Here is a 20,693-nt window from a genome sequence, read left to right as displayed (position 1 = left end):
GCCTGTTAATTTGAATTTTGTAGTTCTGTGTGGCTTTTCTCATGACTATAACTCAGGTGTACTCATTTTTGCAACATGGACTTGAATGTATTTGTTAGAAAAATCACTTTTTTGTGTGTGAAAATGAACAAATCTTGGTTGCAACCAATGGCCAACATGTGTGGGAATGTTTTGTAGTTATGGTATCTCTGAGAAAATGTTGATTCTGAAAGGAAACTGCGTTTTCTGATAAATGTAGTGGGGTGTACTCATTTATGCTGAGCACTGTATATGTTTGTGTGCACAGGTCCTCCAGGTGACCCAGGTATTGATGGGCCAGTGATGTCCCAAGGGATTCCAGGCCCTCCAGGAGCCCCAGGAGACCCAGGACACAGAGGTCATCCAGGTAAAATCCACTGTAAATGGACGTTTTGGAAGAAAGCTTTTAAAATAAATTTTAAAGGTGCATTTTCCTGCAAAACAATTGCTTAATCTATCATTTCAAGGGGCAACAGGAATGAAGGGAGATACAGGAGTCCCTGGGAGACAAGGAGCTAATGGTGCCCCAGGTCCAACTGGTTGGAAAGGACCTGCTGGTGAGCCAAATTATGGATTTGGACCATCTGGATCGAAAGGACAGAAGGTAGTTATAACTAACTATATGTTGTTATAGACACCATCTAAAAACGGTTTTATTGCCATCTGTTACATTGTTTCTAAGTCATAAAATGTTTTGCATTGTTTTTATTTGTTTTATTGTGTTCTTAGGGTGAACCAGGCATAAGCAGTGCTGTCGTGCTGAAAGGTCAAAAAGGAGAAGCTGGTATTGAAGGTCCAAGAGGTCTAGATGGAATTCGTGGAGCCAAGGGAAACCCAGGAGTTGTTGGAGAGAATGGTTAATTATTCTTTTAGTTCCCCCTTTGCTCATTCCTTGTTGATGCTAACCAAACTCCTGATCATACCCTACTGCTTCAGGTCCCCCAGGCCTTCCAGGTCCAGAAGGTAGTGCTGGTTTTCCAGGAATAAAAGGATACATGGGACCTAATGGAATGCCAGGTAATTCCTATAATAAGAGGTAACAACAAATATTTTCAACAAACTTTCAACACAAAGCAAAACCATTCCTTTATTTTCCATTTCAGGCAGTCCAGGCCCACCGGGTAAAAATGGAGAGCCTGGTCATAAAGGAAACCAGGGTTCTGACGGTTTTCCTGGGCCACCAGGGCAGAAAGGGGAAACTGGTAAGATAAAAAAAACACTCTTATTTTAAATTGGTTTCATTAGACACATGATGCTTCTTGTAGATCAAAAATTTCCTGGTTTGTCATCTATTGTTCCTTTTCTTTTCTACAGCCATAATAGCAGGCCGGCCAGGGAAACCTGGTGATCCAGGTCAGCCGGGTGAGTCACAGGGCAATACAATCACTCTTGAACATAAAAAAAGAATAAACAAGACATGAAAGTTTGCACAAGCACACTTGCAGGAATAACGAAAACTTGACTGACCTTTTCCTCAACTGCTTCCCTCTGAGTATAGGCAGAGGTAACATACAGAACCTCAGATTTTAAGTACAGTTCATTGAGATTCAAGTGAAGTCACTCTAGGTTGGGAAAATACCTGACCATAGATGGCTAAGCATCACAATCCAGTAAAACTCACTTAGTATCTTCTCTGGATTTTATCCATGTCCCTTCCTTTGCATGGACTTTAAAGGCTAACATGAAGAACATTAGCTTGTGTGGATTAGTTTTTACCAAAATTAATAAAAGATTCTTTAGCTGTGGAGAATTTTCTGATTATGTATTCACTCATCCTGTTTTGCATTCATTGTCTATGCCTGCTTCAGTCTATTCTAGGGAACTGGTGTTTATGCCAATCCATCACTGGCAAGAGATAGAATACACCCAGGGCCACTTCTCCCCGCTGATTGTGCAACCCCCCCCCCAAAAAATACAGCAAATAAAATTCTAAGTTATCAAGATAATGTATCTATTGTTTCTTTATATCCTGAAAGACAGGTCCTCCAGGGGACACTGGATATCCTCGCTTGCCTGCAGCTGGACGTCCTGGGCGAATAGGAGACAGAGGTCCAACAGGTCTACCAGGCATCCAAGGTGAAAGAGGACAGCCAGGAAGGGAAGGAACTTGTGCTCCGGGGCCCAAAGGAGATCGTGGATTATCTGGCAACCCTGGGAGTAGTGGTAAATGAGTTCTACCAAAACACAATTTTTTTTTGTGCCACTATCATCGACATTAATATAGGCCACAATCTTAAAATTCATAAGAGAAATAAGTTTGGATTTTTGAAAGATAGAAATGCTGTCGAACTATACATTTCTTTACGATTCATGTTGCTGTTGTTTTTTGTTTCATTTATTCACGTAACCAAGGTTCTTTAACAGTCATTTCCAAGTCAAGAAAATGACAACTTTTAACCGTATTTTTTAACTTGACTAATTAAAGTATGATGTTTGGACAGTTTTTTAAGCACCTTAGTTACTATTTTCATGACTGATTTATGTCTGACCATACTGTAGGCTATCCTGGCCCACCAGGACCTCCAGGCCCCACGGCATATGGGTCCAAAGGAGACAGAGGAGATCCAGGTCATTTGGGTATCCCTGGTTATTGTGGACCACCAGGAGATCCAGGCTTTCAAGGGCCACCTGTGAGAGTTTGAACGTTTTGTCACAAAATTGAATATTAATGTAGATTTTAGGTTAATTAGTCTTATTTGGTTCTTTTGATGTCAAAACATTTTTATGTAAACCAATGCTTTCAATTAATTTTTTCCTCTCTCTCGCTCTCTTTCTTTGAAGATACATTTTTATTTTTATTTTTACATACATTTTACATACATTTTTAAAGTCCTCTTGGTCTTCTAAAAATGTTTCTAAATTGATTTATTTTTATTTTTCATAATGCAGGCTTACATTTGTGTACCTTCTAAGTGCCAAATGAAATTCTCACTGCAACACTGTAATTCTAATCTTTGACTTCTTTCCATCCTTTATGCCTCTCTAGGGTCCAATAGGTTTACCCGGAGGCCCAGGATCAAGAGGCGATCCAGGCCCTTCTGGAGAACATGGCCCCCCTGGTAATCTATCATCCTTCACCTGCGGACAAAGCGTGATCTATCACTACAGGAGAACAATACTCCAAAGTTGATTTATGTTCTTGCAACAGAGGATCACATAGAATTGAGAATAAAGTAGACAAAGAAAAATAAGATTTATGAGACTTCATTCCCCTTTGTCTGTGATACCTCACATACAGGTGCTGGCCAGTAAATTAGAATATCATCAAAAGGTTGAAAATATTTCAGTAATTCCATTCAAAACGTGAAACTTGTACATTATATTCATGCAATGCACACAGACCAATGTATTTCCAATGTTCATTACATTTAAATTTGATATTCATAAGTGACAACTAATGAAAACTCCAAATTTGGTATCTCAAAAAATTAGAATATTCTGAAAAGGCTGAATATAGAAGACACCTGCTGCCACTCTAATCAGCTGATTTACTCAAAACACCTGCAAAGGCCTTTAAAAGGTCCCTCAGTCTTGTTTTGAAGGCACCACAATCATGGGGAAGACTTCTGACTTAACAGCTGTCCAAAAGACAATCATTGACACCTTGCACAAGGAGGGCAAGACACAAAAGGTGATTGCTAAAGAAGCTGGCTGTTCGCAGAGCTCTGTGTCCAAGCACATTAACAGACAGGCGAAGGGACGGAAAAAATGTGGTAGAAAAAAGTGTACAAGCTCTAGGGATAACCGCACCCTGCAGAGAATTGTGACGACAAACCCATTCAAAAATGTGGGGGAGATCCACAAAGAGTGGACTGCAGCTGGAGTCAGCGCTTCAAGAACCACCACGAGGAGACTCATGAAAGACATGGGATTCAGGTGTCGCATTCCGTGTGTCAAGCCACTCTTGAACAAGAAACAGCGCAAGAAGCGTCTCGCCTGGGCCAAGGACAAAAAGGACTGGACTGATGCTGAGTGGTCCAAAGTTATGTTTTCTGATGAAAGCAAGTTCTGCATTTCCTTTGGAAATCAAGGACCCAGAGTCTGGAGGAAGAGCGGAGAAGCACAGAATCCACGTTGCATGAGGTCCAGTGTAAAGTTTCCACCGTCAGTGATGGTGTGGGGTGCCATGTCATCTGCCGGTGTTGGCCCACTCTGTTTCCTGAGGTCCAGGGTCAATGCAGCCATCTACCAGGAAGTTTTAGAGCACTTCATGCTTCCTGCTGCTGACCAACTTTATGGGGATGCAGACTTCACCTTTCAACAGGACTTGGCACCTGCACACAGTGCCAAAACCACCAGCACCTGGTTCAAGGACCATGGTATCCCTGTCCTTGATTGGCCAGCAAACTCGCCTGACCTTAAACCCATAGAAAATCTATGGGGTATTGTGAAGCGGAGGATGCAATACGCTAGACCCAACAATGCAGAGGAGCTGAAGACGACTATCAGAGCAACCTGGGCTCTCATAACACCTGAGCAGTGCCACAGACTGATCGAGTCCATGCCACGCCGCATTACTGCAGTTATTGAGGCAAAAGGAGCCCCGACTAAGTATTGAGTGCTATACATGCACATTCTTTTCATGTTCATTCTTTTCAGTTGGCCAACATTAGAGAAACAAACATTTTTTCATTGGCCTTTAGAATATTCTAATTTTCTGAGATACCAGATTTGATGTTTTCATTGGTTGTCACCTATAAATATCAAAATTAAACGTAATAAACATCGGAAATACATTGGTCTGTGTGCATTGCATGAATATAATGTACAAGTTTCACGTTTTGAATGGAATTACTGAAATATTTTCAACCTTTTGATGATATTCTAATTTACTGGCCAGCACCTGTACTAGTGTTTTTATAATGGGATGTGAGTACGAACTAATCCCTTTGATTTCTGTATGCATTCTATGTTTTAGGTGACGTTGGAGATCCTGGATACATCCCAGGTTCACCTGGTCGACATGGGCCCAAAGGTTTTCCTGGATCCCCAGGTGTGCTAAATATTTGCCTTAGTGGAAACCTCAAATATTTTTCCCATCTCAGATAATCCTTGTTACATTTGCTGCACACAGTATACATTTTCAAACACATTCTAAGTCCTCTCATTTTGTGTACATACAGGCATCAAAGGTCAACCAACATATAGAAGGGTAATCTATGAACCAGGAGATCCTGGTCCACGTGGTTCTCCAGGTAATCCAGGATTCCCAGGGGTTACTGGACTACCAGGACCAACAGGACCTCCAGGTTATTATTAATATATATATTTTTTTTCAGTATATGCAAAACAACTTTAAAATGTGCTTTCAGGGGTAATTTCTATGTTATTGATAAATGTCATGCAATGGAATACATATTTTTGTCTTTCTTTCATGTATGCTGTATGCAAATGCAAATATTATTAGATTTTTCCTATCTGCATTTTTTATGCATTGCATGAGTGCATTAATTTCAGGAGTGCCTGGCATCAGAGGAGCACGTGGAGGAAGCCCACTGGGCCCTCCAGGATTTACTGGCTACAAAGGGGACAAAGGAAAGGCAGGACTGCCAGGTGTGTAACTTAAACTATGAGGGTTGGACACGCCACAATGTAAACACAATTTAGGCATTTTAAGACCAATTTCCATTTATTTGTCTGGGTACATATCACATTATATTTTCCTTGTACTTTCCAGGTCCAGAGGGAAGGCCTGGATACCCAGGCCATAAGGGTCTTAGAGGTTTGCCTGGCAGAGCCATTACAGGTTACACTGACAGTTTCCTGGTAGTCAGGCACAGTCAGAGCACTCAGGTCCCTGATTGCCCTACTGGTACCAGCCTCATGTACACTGGTTACTCCTTCCTCTTCATCAATGGAAATGAGAGAGCTCATGGTCAAGACCTTGGTACGAAAACACCCCCAGAAATAGCATGTATAATATCCATCACCACATTCTGTAGCTTGGCTTCAATATGTCTTTGACTTTTCATCTTTCAGGCACCACAGGGAGCTGTCTCCCTCGTTTTTCCACAATGCCTTTTGTGTTCTGTGACACGGAGCACACCTGTCGTTATGCTTCTCGTAACGACTACTCCTACTGGCTGTCAACTGATGAGCCAATGCCGGCAAACATGGTTGCCATCACAGCTGACAGACTGGCCTCCTACATCAGTAGGTGAGACAAGAACATGTACATAAACACATTTCTTTCTTCTTTTTTTTTTTTTTTTTGCTTTTTACACAACATAAAACAAACACCATGCTATTTATGTGCATGATTTAGGTGCTCAGTGTGTGAAACCACCTCAAATGTCATAGCCATTCACAGTCAGAAAACTCTGATACCTGTATGTCCAAGAGGTTGGGAGTCAATGTGGACTGGATACTCATTTGTCATGGTAAGATAAAGGTCATTTTAGCATCTGGATGTCTTGATCAACCTTATTATATAAACTGTATTTAATGGTTGAATATTCTGTTATAGCAAACTGGTGCTGGGGCGGAAGGATCTTCTCAACCCCTGATTTCCCCCGGATCATGCATGGAACATTTCCGCCAAGTGCCTTTTATTGAGTGCCATGGCAGAGGGACCTGTAACTACTACCCTGATTCCTACAGCTACTGGTTGGCCTCTCTTGACCCCAGTAACATTTTCAGGTAAAAAAAAAATGTGTTCCAGTTTACCATTTGAATATGAATAGATTAAAATGTACCTTCTGAAGGAGAAAAATGTGCTTTATTGTATATTTGTCTTAGTATATGCTAAGCTAGTAGACATTAATTCATCAGCAATCTACTGAAGGGGATATTCCATTCCAAAGTGAAATTCAATCTGTTGCCATTTTCCCCAGATTTAGATCAATCGGTAAAATAATTTTGTAACCAACCTCATTCTCTTAATCTGGTAGTATTATGTTAGCTTTAGCTTAGCACAAACAATGTAAGTGAATGATAACAACTAGCACTGCACAAGCACGTGATGCAGCAGCGTGATGTCTGGCAGACGTTGTCACTTCTGAGTTTACTGTATAACATTTACAACATCTCACCATAATGACGGTAAACAGTGAGTTTTGTGGTTGCTGCGTCATGTCCTTGTGCCTTGCAGGGGCAACTTACTGCAGTGCTTTGTCGTAATATAGTCCCAAGTCAAAAATAAACTAATGTAATTCCTCCATGTTTGTTACTGATATGAATATTGTGGTGAACAAGAAAAAGTAGGATCATTATTGAATAATATTCTTGACTTTTTTGTTAAATGCTAGTTGTTACCATTCATGTACATTGTTTATGCTAAGCTAAAGCTAACAGATTAGAAAAATGACTAGTAGTAGGCTAGAAGTAGGCTAGTTACAAAATGCTTTTCTCTATTTACTTAAATCTGGACAACATGGCAACAGAGTCAATTTCAATTTGGTGTGGAATATTCCTTTAAGATGTAATTTCCTTCTATTTCTAGTACTGTGCATGTGTGTTTTTGCTTATTCCTGCAGTAAACCATCTCCGCAGACAGTGAAGGGAACTTTTCTACAAAGTGTCATCAGCCGCTGTCGTGTCTGCAGAAAGCTGTGAAAGAGAGGGACAGGTGATCGACTTTAGCAACAGTATTTACAAACAAGTTATTTTGATGCAAGAACTTTAGTAGTCTTTTTTAAATGTACATACTTGTGTTAGGTAATATGGCCTTGTAGTGATGCAGATGTGAGGAAAACATCCCAACAGATGTATAAGGGCATCATTATTTTATTAATGACAAGTTGTTTTTAATTGTTATTCTTGTAATTTAAATTTTAATCTAAAGTCTTGTTGTCTCTTTTTTTCAAGCTTTCTTCTCTTGCTCATATTTAAAGAAAACTGATTGTGACCAACCAAAGTTAAATTGTGAAAATGTACAGCTTTTATTAATTAAAGACCCATCACTGCTCTTCAAATGCTGTTTGAGTTTATTTGACTATACTTCTTGTGTATTGAAATGACTAGATTACTTAGAAACAATAACCCATTACATCACCAACATATCTCTGATACCTTGTGCCAGTAAAATCTATGACGTCCATAACAGTAGGTAACCATAAATTATGCTGATTTTCCTCTAACATCTGTCTGTGATGGATTAAAAAGTGTTATTTTGTTACTTCAATTTGCAAATATGAAGTAATTTGTTCCCACACGCTTAGAGCATTTCATATAATGTCACAATGTTAAATGGAGCATGAAAGAGATTTAACTTTGTGACTCATACTGCCTGATACTCTTTCCAAGCTCTTTCTAAATATACTGTGAGAAGGAAATGCTGCAATAAAATGATGCCTTCTTTGTGTCTTAAGGACAAAACACATCATTAGGATTTAGGGAAAATATTTATTATGTTTTGCTTTTGTGTTTCAGTTTTTGGTTTTAGCTTTTAACAATACAGAATAATTAATAAAAAACATATCAAAATTCAGCACTTGTGGCAATTAATGCTTGGGTTTTAATGCAAGATTGGAACTCCCTTTATGGAGTTTGCGTGTTTTGCCCAGCACCAGTTTTACCACAGTCCATAAACAGACCTACTGGGTTGAGTGAAAACTGTAAATAGCCTTGGTGTTAGTGTGAGAATGATCCAGTATGTATGGAAGCCCTGAAAAGCAACGGAGAAAAAAAAAACATTTTTGTTGTAGTAATTATATGCTTTTATTTTTTCACAGTTCTCATCAAAAAATTGGCAAAAGACAGGTTTTTTTCTCTTGTAAAAAGAGAAAAAGTTTTTTTTTTTACTCATTTACTGCCATTGATAACTAAAGATATCATTGTAAATCCAACCGTTTGCTGCCATTGACGACTAAAGTCGTCATTTGCATTTTGCGGGCATCGGAACAAGCCCCTGTGCTGTGACAGCAAACATTACGGCTCTAAAGCTGATCTTCGTCCGCATATGTTACTTGTCATGTGATCGGGAAGCAGAAAAGTCATGTATTGGTGGATCGTTTTGGGCAGCTGCTGTGAAAAAAGCAAGGAGCGAACCGAAAAAGCTTCTGCCGCTCATAATTCGACAACGGATTAGGAAAGAACCGATAACTCTAGAAACACGTGGATTCTTCCTGACGTAAGAAGTGAGTTAACTCTTTGTTTTGGTTGTTTTGGTTGTTTTTGGCATTGACATCATTGTAGCATGGATAATCTGCATAACCAGGATTTAACGCTGTTGCTATTCAGCTTTGTTAGATTCTGAGAAAGATCAAACAAATTAGCAAATTAAGCTTATATCATGTATAAATATCCAGGATATTTATAGAATTGATAGAAGTTCATACACCAACGGGCTTGGTCTATATTTAATCCAAAGATTAATATTTAATTTAAGATATTTAAATTAATAGCAAAAGTTTATTTATTAAATCAGAAGACTTAAAGGACTCCATTCTGTGTTTCATTTCAAAGAAGAGTCAGGTTTAAAAAGTTAAGAATTTATTACTAACAATTTAAAGATGACAATTTATAAATGGCAATTTATAACAGCTTTGATATTAAAACTTGGTATTAAAAGCAACCTGTGTCTGGGTGAAAACTAAAATGAAATGCGTGTGTCTGGATGCATGGATGGAATCTCAGAAGGTTCCTATCAGAGAGAAACGCATTCTGGGTGAAAGACTTTGTTTTGCAGCTAATTAATTATTTCTTAAAGACAACAGCATACAGACGCAATCTGTCGGAAGTGTCTACATCACCCAGTTAGGAGAGCCCCTTCTGGATCCGAGATGTCAGGTGGGATGACGAACCCAAAGCACGAGGTGGGTAGAAGAACCTTGATGCGACCAAATCGGTCCTGAGATGTCTCCACGTCACAACGACTGATGAAATTGGTTGCGTCTCAAAAGAATCGATAACTCTGAAGGAGTTGTGCGTCAGCTGGTGGCAGGTGGCGTTTATTCGGAGCGATTCTATCGACGTGACAGAACAGCTTATGTGGAAGCTTCGGGCGGCCGACCCTTATCCTCTGGTACTCTCGTGCCACGGAGAGATTTTGGTTGGTTCAGAACTGTCAGCTTGAACTGAGGAGTTTGGTTTTAACAAAATCTCAGGACACGCCCTCTCAGAGATAGAAAGCTTTGGTTATGGAGCAAAGACATGTGAGGTGGTTACCTTTAACCTGAATTCAGCGTCCTGCATGGTGCGTATAAGTGTACATGACCTTCTGGTTACTGATCAAACATTACTGATTGTCATAAATAATAATTATTATTAACCAAAGAATAATAAGTCATTTCAGTAACTAAATACATTTATAATGAACCATAATGATTATTTATGATGATTATTTATTAACCTTGTAATAAACAGTGAAAAGAGTTTATTAAAAAATTTTATTTTAAATCTTGAAGTGTCCTTCATCTTGGGACGGCACAGCAGACAGATCAAAGGCAGTCAGATTAAAAATGGTTTAGCAGACTTTATGTCTCCTGTAACGGATAATCTGTGGACAGAAGTACAGCTTGACCCAGCTCGACCTAGCTGGGGAAGTGTGACCTTTGGGTCACAAATGAGGCCATTCATGTCGCTACATCATCAGAGAGCACAATGTTCTGTGACTCTTCAAAAAAAGAGTAAAAACACTCACAAAATGCTGGAAACCAGGGGCTTTTCTGATCAGGAAACAGCTGGCAGCGAATGAGTTAAATCAGCCAAAAATGAAAAAGTTAGTTTTCTTCTGAACATTTGCAAAGTTTTTATTTTTTTTTTTTTCTGAGCCCAGAAAGGCAAACAAAAAAGTATGCTTTTCTCTTGTGAATTTTCCAAGTACCGTATTTTCCGGAGTATAACCCTTTGATGCATAATGGTCACCACAGTGGACAGGTACTCAAAATTGTTATTTATTTGTTTTTGCTATTCAGCACAGCTGTTGAAGACTTTATTGTATTTGAGCCCCTCCATTTGGACTTCAGTAAGTCAAGCCAACATATTTCATGCTCAGAATGCACGCTGTCCACTGAGGTGGACATGTAATAAATTATTTGTAAATTATAAAATTTTACAAAAAATATTTGTTGAAATTTGTTTCATTCACACCTAAAGACGAATGAAAAAAATTGTTGAAAAAAATTATGGTTGAAGATTTCATAATTCATGCATCAAAGGGATAAGTTGCTCCAGAGTATAAGTCGCACCAGCCATAAAATGTATAATGAAGAAGAAAAAAAAACATATAAGTTGCACTGGACTATAAGTCACATTTTGGGGGGAAATTTTATTATTTTTCTTACAAAATCTGAGACCAAGCGTTTCACATTGCAAGACAAGTACCGGTAACATTAACAGAATAAACTACCAGGGTACAGCAGCGCACCACGGTCTCCAGCAGAGGATGGCGGTGTTTCAAACCCTCCCAGCGGGATAGGGGAGCTCATTCCTGGAGCCACCCGGCCTGTGGCAGCTCGCCACAGGCTCCAGCAGGTGATGGCGGGGCAGAGGAGCTGAAATCTGGACTGGAGCCAGCCCGCAGCAGTGCACCACGGTCTCCAGCAGGTGATGGCGGGGCAGAGGAGCTTACTCCTGGCCCGGAGCAGGTCCGCAGCAGCGCGGTATACATAATTTGGTATATAAGTCACTCCGGAGTATAAGTCGTAGAACCAGCCAGACTACGAAAAAAAAGTGTGACTTACAGTCTGGAAAATATGGTGTGTATTTTTAGGCCCGAGCAGCGAAAGCGCTGCGAAGGCCTCTTGTTTTTGCTCTGATTATTATTATTTTTTGTTATTCCGTGCCCCCTTTGAACAGCTTTTTGGGGACCTTAACATACCCCAAAACTCACAATATTTTGCACACTTGTCAGGCCTGGTGAAAAATTTGATATTTTAAAGGTCCCGAAAAAATCGCAAAGAAAATGGCTGAACAGCGCCCCCTACAAAGTGAAAAAAACCCCTCTCCATAAAGCTTAGTTTATCGTACAGTTATGAAATTTGGTACACTTGTAGTACTCAACAGTCCGCACAGAAAAGTCTCTTGCAACCATGGTCAATATCAAACAGGAAGTCGGCCATTTTGGGTTGAAATGGCGATTTTTTGCCGTTTTTGCCCTTTTTAGGGTCCGTTTCTGATTGGATTGCTCGATCATTTTTCGCACGATCGTCTCAAACATTGTGTAAAATTGCTCAGAAGGGATGGGCGAACAAAATGAGATAAGGATTCTGAGTTTTCGTATATGTTGAAGGGGCGGAGCCAGGCCTCGAAGTTTGACTACTCGCCAAAAATATTTAAATTGCTATAACTTCATAACTGAATGGAATAGAGTTACCAAACTTTCTGTGGTCATTCGTCATCCACCCACAAAGTAAATTGAAAGGTCGGATGATGACATCACACAAGCCCCGCCCCCTCAGGACCAAAAAGATCAAGTTTTACTGTGAAAGGTCCCAAATTGCCCCATTTCACTTAATCACCACAAATTTGTAGCTGGTAACTCAAGACAAGTGGGGGTTGCTTGGCGTAACTTTATGGGAGTTTTCGGCAGAGGGCGGGGCTGTGGTGGCGCGGCGAATTCAGGCGTACCGCCTTGGCCTTACGTTTGCCTCCCATTTCGTCATTTCCAAAGATATCGTCACGAAACTTCTTGTGAGTGATCCTAGTCCGGCCCCCCAAAAGATCTGATGTGAACATCTGGTGGGCGTGGCCTATTTTCTGAAATAGCGCCCCCTAGGACCATTAAAACTATTAGCCCCAAGCCATGCTTTGACTGAGGATTACGAAATTTGGTACACTAATGTGGTGTCTCAGGACCTACAAAAAAGTCTCTTGGAGTCAAGTTCAAAGTCGCACAGGAAGTCGGCCATTTTGGATCAAGTACGCGATTTAGTGGTTTTCGCACACGTTGTTTGGAGAGTGATGCTCCGTCGCCCTTTTCACCAATCTCCTTCAAACTTCTGCTATATACCCTTAAGACATAGGGGAAAAAATTCAACCGTCGGATTTTTCAAAAGTTGAAAGGTGTGGGCGTGGCTAAGCCTCAAACTTTGACCTGTCGCCACGCTACTCTTTTTTTCACAGCTCCCTACTGGACTCCTTTTACCCAATCACCAGGATTCTGTGGCAAACAGCAGTAGACAAGTTGAGGTTACTTGGTCTCCAGTACTGGCAGGTTTTGAAAAAAGGCGGGGCTTTGGGACCATGGCGAAAATCGCCATCACGCCATGGAAATACGTTTGTCTCTCATTTCTTCAGTTATCGTGATATTGCTACGAAACTTCTGGTGAGTGATCCTAGTCTGAGCTCCAAGAGAAATAGACAGCTGAATTTTGTGGGCGTGGCCTATGTTTTGAAATAGCGCCCCCTAGGACCATTTAAACTATTAGCCCCAAGCCATGCTTTGACTGAGGATTACGAAATTTGGTACACTAATGTGGTGTCTCAGGACCTACAAAAAAGTCTCTTGGAGTCAAGTTCAAAGTCGCACAGGAAGTCGGCCATTTTGGATCAAGTACGCGATTTAGTGGTTTTCGCACACGTTGTTTGGAGAGTGATGCTCCGTCGCCCTTTTCACCAATCTCCTTCAAACTTCTGCTATATACCCTTAAGACATAGGGGAAAAAATTTAACCGTCGGATTTTTCAAAAGTTGAAAGGTGTGGGCGTGGCTAAGCCTCAAACTTTGACCTGTCGCCACGCTACTCTTTTTTTCACAGCTCCCTACTGGACTCCTTTTACCCAATCACCAGGATTCTGTGGCAAACAGCAGTAGACAAGTTGAGGTTACTTGGTCTCCAGTACTGGCAGGTTTTGAAAAAAGGCGGGGCTTTGGGACCATGGCGAAAATCGCCATCACGCCATGGAAATACGTTTGTCTCATTTCTTCAGTTATCGTGATATTGCTACGAAACTTCTGAGAGGGTGCTCGCTGCAGAACTACAAAGGCGGAGCTGCACCATAAGGTGGAGCTGCACCAGAGTCAACCCCGCCCATTCACGCAAACTCAGCCTAGCCCACTGACTTCCGTTTTTGTTTTCAACTTTATCGCAAACTGACCTGACCCACATGAATTACGGCTGTTACTAGTTTACAGTCGTTAATGCTATGTTCTGTGCTCCAATTAAACAAGATAAATATAACTTGCTACATGACAAAGTCTGAATATATCCCGAAATAAAAAGGTTTCTCATAGCGAATATGTGCCCACAGCCGCTCTAACAAATGTCCTGTCCAACAGCATATCACCCCTCCCTGTGGGCTCTGGTAGTCCAGTGGCAAGATCGTCTGACTTACGTTTTGCTTTCCCCTCAGCTGATGCTGGTTCGATTCTCGGTGGGGTCGGCAACAATCTATTCAGCCAGCTGAAACAATTAATTTGTTCATATTTTAGTTGTAATGTTCATTTTCAGCAAAATATTTATGTCTCTACAAGTTCTTTGAATTTGGTCGTTCCTAAACAGCATTTTAGTTGAAACTCTGCTCACAGATGGACTCACACTGGCTAAATAAACGAATGAATAAATAAAAAAAAACACATTAGTCATTATATGTTAAACGGCATACCAATAAATTGTTGTAAACATAGTACTGGCAAGTGTAGCTAGAAATGAGGAAAAGAGATTATAGGATATTTCCACTGCTGGGAGGCGAACCTGCGCAAAACTGCATGTTAACCTGACACCATCACCACTACACCACCGCATCTGATAAAAATTAGGTGGCGTTACATTTTATTATGTTATTTGGTGTGTCTTTGTAGATGGGATGTATGATTTTTCTGGCGGTGTCTCAGTAGAAGTCATTTCAGAAATAATTTGTCAGAAAATTCACAGAATATCCAGATTTGAGAACCAAGACCAGACCCGCTTTGGGGGAGGAGACCAAATTGAAGCTGAGATGGGAAGAAAATGCATGAATGAGGCCAAAAATGGCTTTGGCGTGTTTCTTATGAGGAAATGACAATATAACATGATTAAAAGTTCCAAAAGTTAGATTTTTAATTATATGGAACCTTTACAAAAACTGTTCAATTAACTTCTCAACTCCCTCCTCAATCTTGCATTTTTTAGCTATAACACCCTCTTTAGTTCCAGAATGCTATAAAGTCTGACAACTGGAAGGAATTGGACTGACTCCGATAGGATGGGCGGGGCTGATTCTGGAATGGGCGGGGCTGACTCTGGTGCAGCTCCACCTTCTGGTGCAGCTCCGCCTTTGTGGTTCTGCAGCGAGCACCACTTGAAACTTCTGGTGAGTGATCCTAGTCTGAGCTCCAAGAGAAATAGACAGCTGAAGTTTGTGGGCGTGGCCTATATTCTTAAATAGCGCCCCCTAGAGCCATTAAAACTTTCAGCCCCAAGCCATGCTTTGACTGAGGATTACGAAATTTGGTACACTAATGTGGGGTCTCAGGACCTACAAAAAAGTCTCTTGGAGCCAAGCGTAAAGTCGCACAGGAAGTCGGCCATTTTGGTGCAAGTACGTGATTTAGTGGTTTTCGCACACATTGTTTGGAGAGTGATGCTCCGTCGCCCTTTTCACCAATCACCTTCAAACTTCTGCAATACACTCTTAAGACATAGGGGAAAAAATTCAACCGTCGGATTTTTCAAAAGTTGAAAGGTGTGGGCGTGGCTAAGCCTCAAACGTTGACCTTTCGCCATTACTTTACTTGACTTAATAACTCCCATGTGCATGATCAGATCTTTTTCGAACTTTGTCTGTGTGATCATTGACCATATCTGTAAACAATGACAATGTGGACAGCTGACATCACCTAAGCCCCGCCCCCTGACTACAGGAATTTATTTTTTATGCTGAAATGCCCATATTTGTCCCCTCTAATTTAGTCAACATGACCCTAAGGTCATGCACTGTCTTCATGATGCTGTAATGACCATTCAGATCTGATAGCTTTCCAGAAAGGGAGGGGCTTTGATGCCATGGCGAATTCTGGCGTAACGCCGTAATCTTAATATTCAATTTAATGGTGAGCTCAGAGGGGATGCTGAGTCAGGGTGAGGTGCAGACTAGGAGGCCATTCGCGGTTTCTGGTGTCGGGGTGGTTGACGTTTCTGTTCTGTCAGACGTGCACTGGTGCGACGGCAGACCGGAGCGGCGCGGAGCTGCGAGGGCCGAACGACGCTGCTTGCAGCTTTAATTGTTATTCTTTTTCTGTCCACTAGTCAGTGCTACAGTGAAAGTGAGTTTAGAAACCACAAAGTCTGAGAATTTAGTCCATAAATGAGGTCACCCATTTCTAGTGGAGTTAAGTGCCCACCCTGTAATCGAAGGGCTGCAGGTTCAAGCCCCGCACATTTTTTAGCATTCGTGTCGGTGAAATCGGTGGCACCAGCTTAGCCTCGTTTCCATCGGTGCACCCCAGGACAGCTGTGGTTACGATGTAGCTCATCACCACCAACATATTTGTGTGCGTGGGTGAATGACTGATTGTGTTGTAAAGCGCCTTGGGGGGGTGGTATAACCCTTGGAGTAGCAATATCAATTACATGCCATTTACCGTAATTACAAATATAGTATGAATGTAATAGTAATGGTCACCAGAAAGTTATTTATGATGCAAATTATTTTATGTAAGTTCTCATTAGCGACATAAAAAACATCTTCAAAAACCATTTTAACTTATTTAAAAAAAGTACTTTTGCGCATGCAGCCACTGCCACATGCTTTTACAAGTAACTCCGGAAGGTAGAAGCACATAGAGGAAATAGATTTTGCTAAATAAAATAAAACTTTAAGAATAACAGACCCACACACTCTTCTAATCCAATAGGAGGCAAACTAACTTTTTTCCTTTTTCAAAATGTGTGGGAATACAGCTTTATCAAGAAAATGCTATGCCACCTTGAATTATTCAAGCCTTACATGGTCTGGTGCAGACAGCTATCGGGGAGGATAGAAACACGTTTGCTGTGTAGGGCTCTCCTGCTTCCTGCTTAACAGGATTATTCCGCTCCCGACTGCTCTCACTAATTGTTTAGACAGCATGTTTCAGGCCTCTACACATCTGTAACTGAGTTAGAATGGCAATCTGTTGAAAGGTTGGTTCTCTTCAAGGTTGTCTGCTGTTTTAACGACACATCCATCTAACTTTAGTCACATGCTTCAGTTGAGCTTCACAGACTCAAAAATATTTCTTAAAAAAAGTAAAAAATCCCATGAAAAAAATGTTAAATTACCTTTTATTTGCTCTTTTCTTTTTTAATTATCTCCAAACAAAATTGGCATACCCAACTAGTTAATTACGAATTCACTGCCCTTCTGCATGAAAAATGTTAGAAACTGTATAACTGACTGTCATGCATTCCTGTGATTAAAGCATGTACCGTTAGAAAATCATTATGGCTTGTGACTAAAACATCTTTATTCAGATGCATCTAAACTGTAAAGTTAAACAGAGCAGAAATCCCATTAAAGAGAAGCCCCAGAGCAAGCTCACCAGGCTGCAACTAATGATAAATTGACCTTTGCGGCCTCTGGATCTTCAAACATTTCTGCGTCATCATTGATTAGACTTTATGGCACAGCGGGAGTAATAAAATCATTGTTTCCTTCATGGTAACATCATTAAAGTTTTATTTTACGACTGCACACGGTGATAGGTTTTACTGTAATTTGCTGCAAAACGTGTCCTTCAGTATGAATGCACACGTGACACTAGTGAAAGAGTTGGGATGATCTACTCGCAAACAGCCAGATTCTCGGGGCTGCGAGCATGTTATAAAGCTGATGACGGCGATGATGATGAAAATGTCCTTATTTTGGCTTTGCTGCTCACCATTAACAGCCGGTGTATATTAGAGAGTACATGCTCCGATGCGTTAATGGGAACAAACTGTGTTGAAAATGGTCTTGACGCATGCACCTGCGCTCTCCTCCTCCCTTCGTTGAGCTTGACTGCTACTTATAACGCAGACATCTCACTGTGGTTTGCATTGAGTGCATTTGTCGTGGTGTCTTGCTGTGAAAAAAACTTGTGCATTACAGAAGAATCGTCCTGATCAGGAATGGCCCGCGTCTTGTGCATTTTTGGACTCCTGTGTTCTGTAATGGGTACTGTTGAAAATAGAGGCATTGAAGAAGGATATGACAACATGCAATTTCAGCAAGATGAGCTGTCAATGCTCAGAAAATTACATGATAATTTGGTAAGAACTGTAGTCTGTTTCTTTCTCTTTTACTCATCATTTTTGTCTGCATCTCTGGCGAAGTCAGTCTTCTTCCTTGTGGCAGAATCAAACCCTGACCTGCAGCTAAAATCCTATTTTATGCAGCACAATTTCTTTTTTAAATCACATCTTAAGATTGTTGTCTCACAAAATCATTTAATTTTTTTGTTTGTTTTCATTTTAGTGAATTTGTGAGCTCCACATTGTGCCATGACCAATTTTTTTTATTTTATTTTTTCATAATTTTCTTCTTCAGGCTGATTTGTGGTGGTTAGTAAGACACTTGATGCATTACTGCCACACACTGGGGTTGAGTGGGAAAGGCACTGGGATTCTAAATACTATCTATTTCAGTGTGAAAAAAAACTATGAAGAATAATAGAAATACAGACATGTTTTGTTGGCCTTGGGCCTAGAAACAATGTTAAAGTGCATGCTGCCACATACTGTTTTGGGGTTTGCAACCTCAAGCCTTTTGTAGACAATGTCAATTTAAATGGACCTCAGTGGGGTAGCACCTGGGGTGGCCAATCAGATTTCAAGACTGACGTGTGCAACCCCAGGTCACTCCCTAGACACGCTCCTGTTAATATAGCTTTGCAATATGAAGGACTTAGTTTGAAATCTAATTGTTCAATTTATTTAAAGTTTGTATTTTTTTTATGTTTTCTTCAACAGGAATCAAGAAAGAAAGAAGACCTAATGAGTTTGATTCAAGAACTTTCCAAGCCTGAAGAGGAAATTCTATATGAAGACTTGAAGGACACTACAAAGCAGGACACAAGTGAAGAGAAGAGTGAGGAGAAGAATCGGCGTGAAGAGAATGATGGCTTGACAACCCGACCTTCAACTAAGCCCTGCAGAGTCTTCTTCTGGAAATCCTGGGCTTCATGCTGACTTCATCCTGCTTTGTTTCAAACAACATAAACTAATTGTCCAAAGTTTCACCATGAGTTCATTTTGCTTCGTTCATCTTTCATTTCTAACCTTTAAACTCCTGAAAAAAAAAAATCAAAAACGTTGTAACGCTTGTTTTTATGTTCATTTGCAGAAATTCAATGTTTAAGTTATTTTATTTCTCCACATAAAAATTGTTACTACAAGTTAAACACTGAATCTTTAGAAACAACTTACGAATGTTTATAACATGTGCCTTTTCTCACCTTACTTGTCTTAAGCAGTAAACCTTTTCTGAAGCAGGACTTCTCAATAAAAGCATTCATGACACATCTGGATTTGTTTTGGGATGATTTCCTTCACATCATGTCAGAAACTTTAGATTGTTATTTTTCATGCAATCTAAGTTGGTGCACGTGTTCTCTTGAAAGAAAATTGTACTCAGCTCATAGCAAATGCAAAACCTTTCGCTTGTCTTGAGATCTGATTTTTTTCCCCCAGCTCGTGCAATCCTCACTTCTGTTTAAATGTCCTCCAAATACTTTTTGTTTTTGCTGCTTGTTTGAGCTGAAGTTGCCCTTGATCCGGTGTGCCTGCATTGTTTAAAGTTGACAGTCTGGCTTTGAATTTCTAATTCTCATTAAATGAAGAGTCACAACAGAAATGATACTACGAAGTCCTGTTTGTCTTGCTTGTGGGAGAGAGGCATTGTTAAATGAGCCCCTGCAGAGATGTAAAAGTCAGCAGTCTTTGCAGACGGCCGGCTGTGGTCCACTGACCTACAGACGTTAGTGCATTGGATTTATTGGGAGAAATAAAACAACAAATATTACTAACATTTAATAATCAAATGTTCAATTTGCCTTAAATATTCAGTTATTCAACACCTGTCCTCTGTGCAGTGCTTAAGCCAGAATAAAATAACAAATCTCATGCATGTCTCACATTTCTGCATACATCTGCAAAAAAAATAGCATTTCACTAATACACTGTTTATAAGGCTGTGTTCTTGCCTGTATAAAATGTCCTTTTACAGCATTTATTGCCGCAAAAACGATCGTAAGTTTAGTTTCGGTTGCTCAGCAGAAAATAATAACCTTTAAGATTGTTTTGGTAAACTGATGTAATGTTTCTAAAAGGATGCATGCATGTAAAACACATTTACAGAGAATTACATGAACTCATTAAACTAAAACATGTAAAGAAATTAAACAAAATTAAAATAACACAGGACATAAGTAAAATGCCTTAATGAAGAACTTGTGTATAAACTGGACATAAGGGCACACAGGGAAAATAAATTAGCTGAGATGCATAGGAAGAAAGGGAATGAAAACCATGAAGAGGATGAGTGAGGAGATGAAGCAGGAATTTATGAAAGTACCCTTGTTGGAGCAAAACTGCAGTCAAAGCTTGTCTTAACCTCTTTTTCTTTTCCCTCAGGCCATTAAAACTCAACAGGACAGTTTTCCTCTGCAGGAACCAGTCAGCACCCGCTGCAGAGCCACTTCAGCATATTAATAGTGTATGAGGATGAAAATACAAAGCTGGTTTGGGTGGGCATGCAGCTTGGTTGCTGTGTTTCAAATCTAAAGCTGTACAAAGAGTATGAGCTTCAACATTAAGCTTTAGATTCAGACTTCTCCTCAACGAAAGGCTTTATTTC

General features: G+C 40.3%; 1 protein-coding gene across 1 annotated transcript in view; it reads left to right on the top strand.

Moving 5' to 3' along the window:
- Positions 1-8,140, top strand: part of LOC107384005 (collagen alpha-5(IV) chain) — a 28,269-nt gene extending 20,129 nt beyond the window's left edge. Inside the window, exons 36-52 of the mRNA XM_015956984.3 lie at positions 287-385; positions 486-622; positions 748-874; positions 955-1,035; positions 1,122-1,220; positions 1,333-1,380; positions 1,999-2,181; positions 2,518-2,648; positions 3,005-3,077; positions 4,937-5,011; positions 5,142-5,267; positions 5,476-5,571; positions 5,696-5,905; positions 5,998-6,175; positions 6,284-6,398; positions 6,485-6,657; positions 7,494-8,140. Coding sequence (XP_015812470.3) covers positions 287-385; positions 486-622; positions 748-874; positions 955-1,035; positions 1,122-1,220; positions 1,333-1,380; positions 1,999-2,181; positions 2,518-2,648; positions 3,005-3,077; positions 4,937-5,011; positions 5,142-5,267; positions 5,476-5,571; positions 5,696-5,905; positions 5,998-6,175; positions 6,284-6,398; positions 6,485-6,657; positions 7,494-7,572 — 2,030 coding nt within the window. The 3' untranslated portion in view covers positions 7,573-8,140. The remainder of the gene's footprint in view (positions 1-286; positions 386-485; positions 623-747; positions 875-954; positions 1,036-1,121; positions 1,221-1,332; positions 1,381-1,998; positions 2,182-2,517; positions 2,649-3,004; positions 3,078-4,936; positions 5,012-5,141; positions 5,268-5,475; positions 5,572-5,695; positions 5,906-5,997; positions 6,176-6,283; positions 6,399-6,484; positions 6,658-7,493) is intronic.
- The last annotated feature ends 12,553 nt before the right edge of the window (positions 8,141-20,693 follow it).

Source organism: Nothobranchius furzeri, chromosome 11 (assembly GCF_043380555.1).
Source record: "Nothobranchius furzeri strain GRZ-AD chromosome 11, NfurGRZ-RIMD1, whole genome shotgun sequence".
In the NCBI taxonomy this organism is placed as follows: domain Eukaryota; kingdom Metazoa; phylum Chordata; class Actinopteri; order Cyprinodontiformes; family Nothobranchiidae; genus Nothobranchius; species Nothobranchius furzeri.
This window is presented reverse-complemented; position numbering and strand designations above follow the sequence as displayed.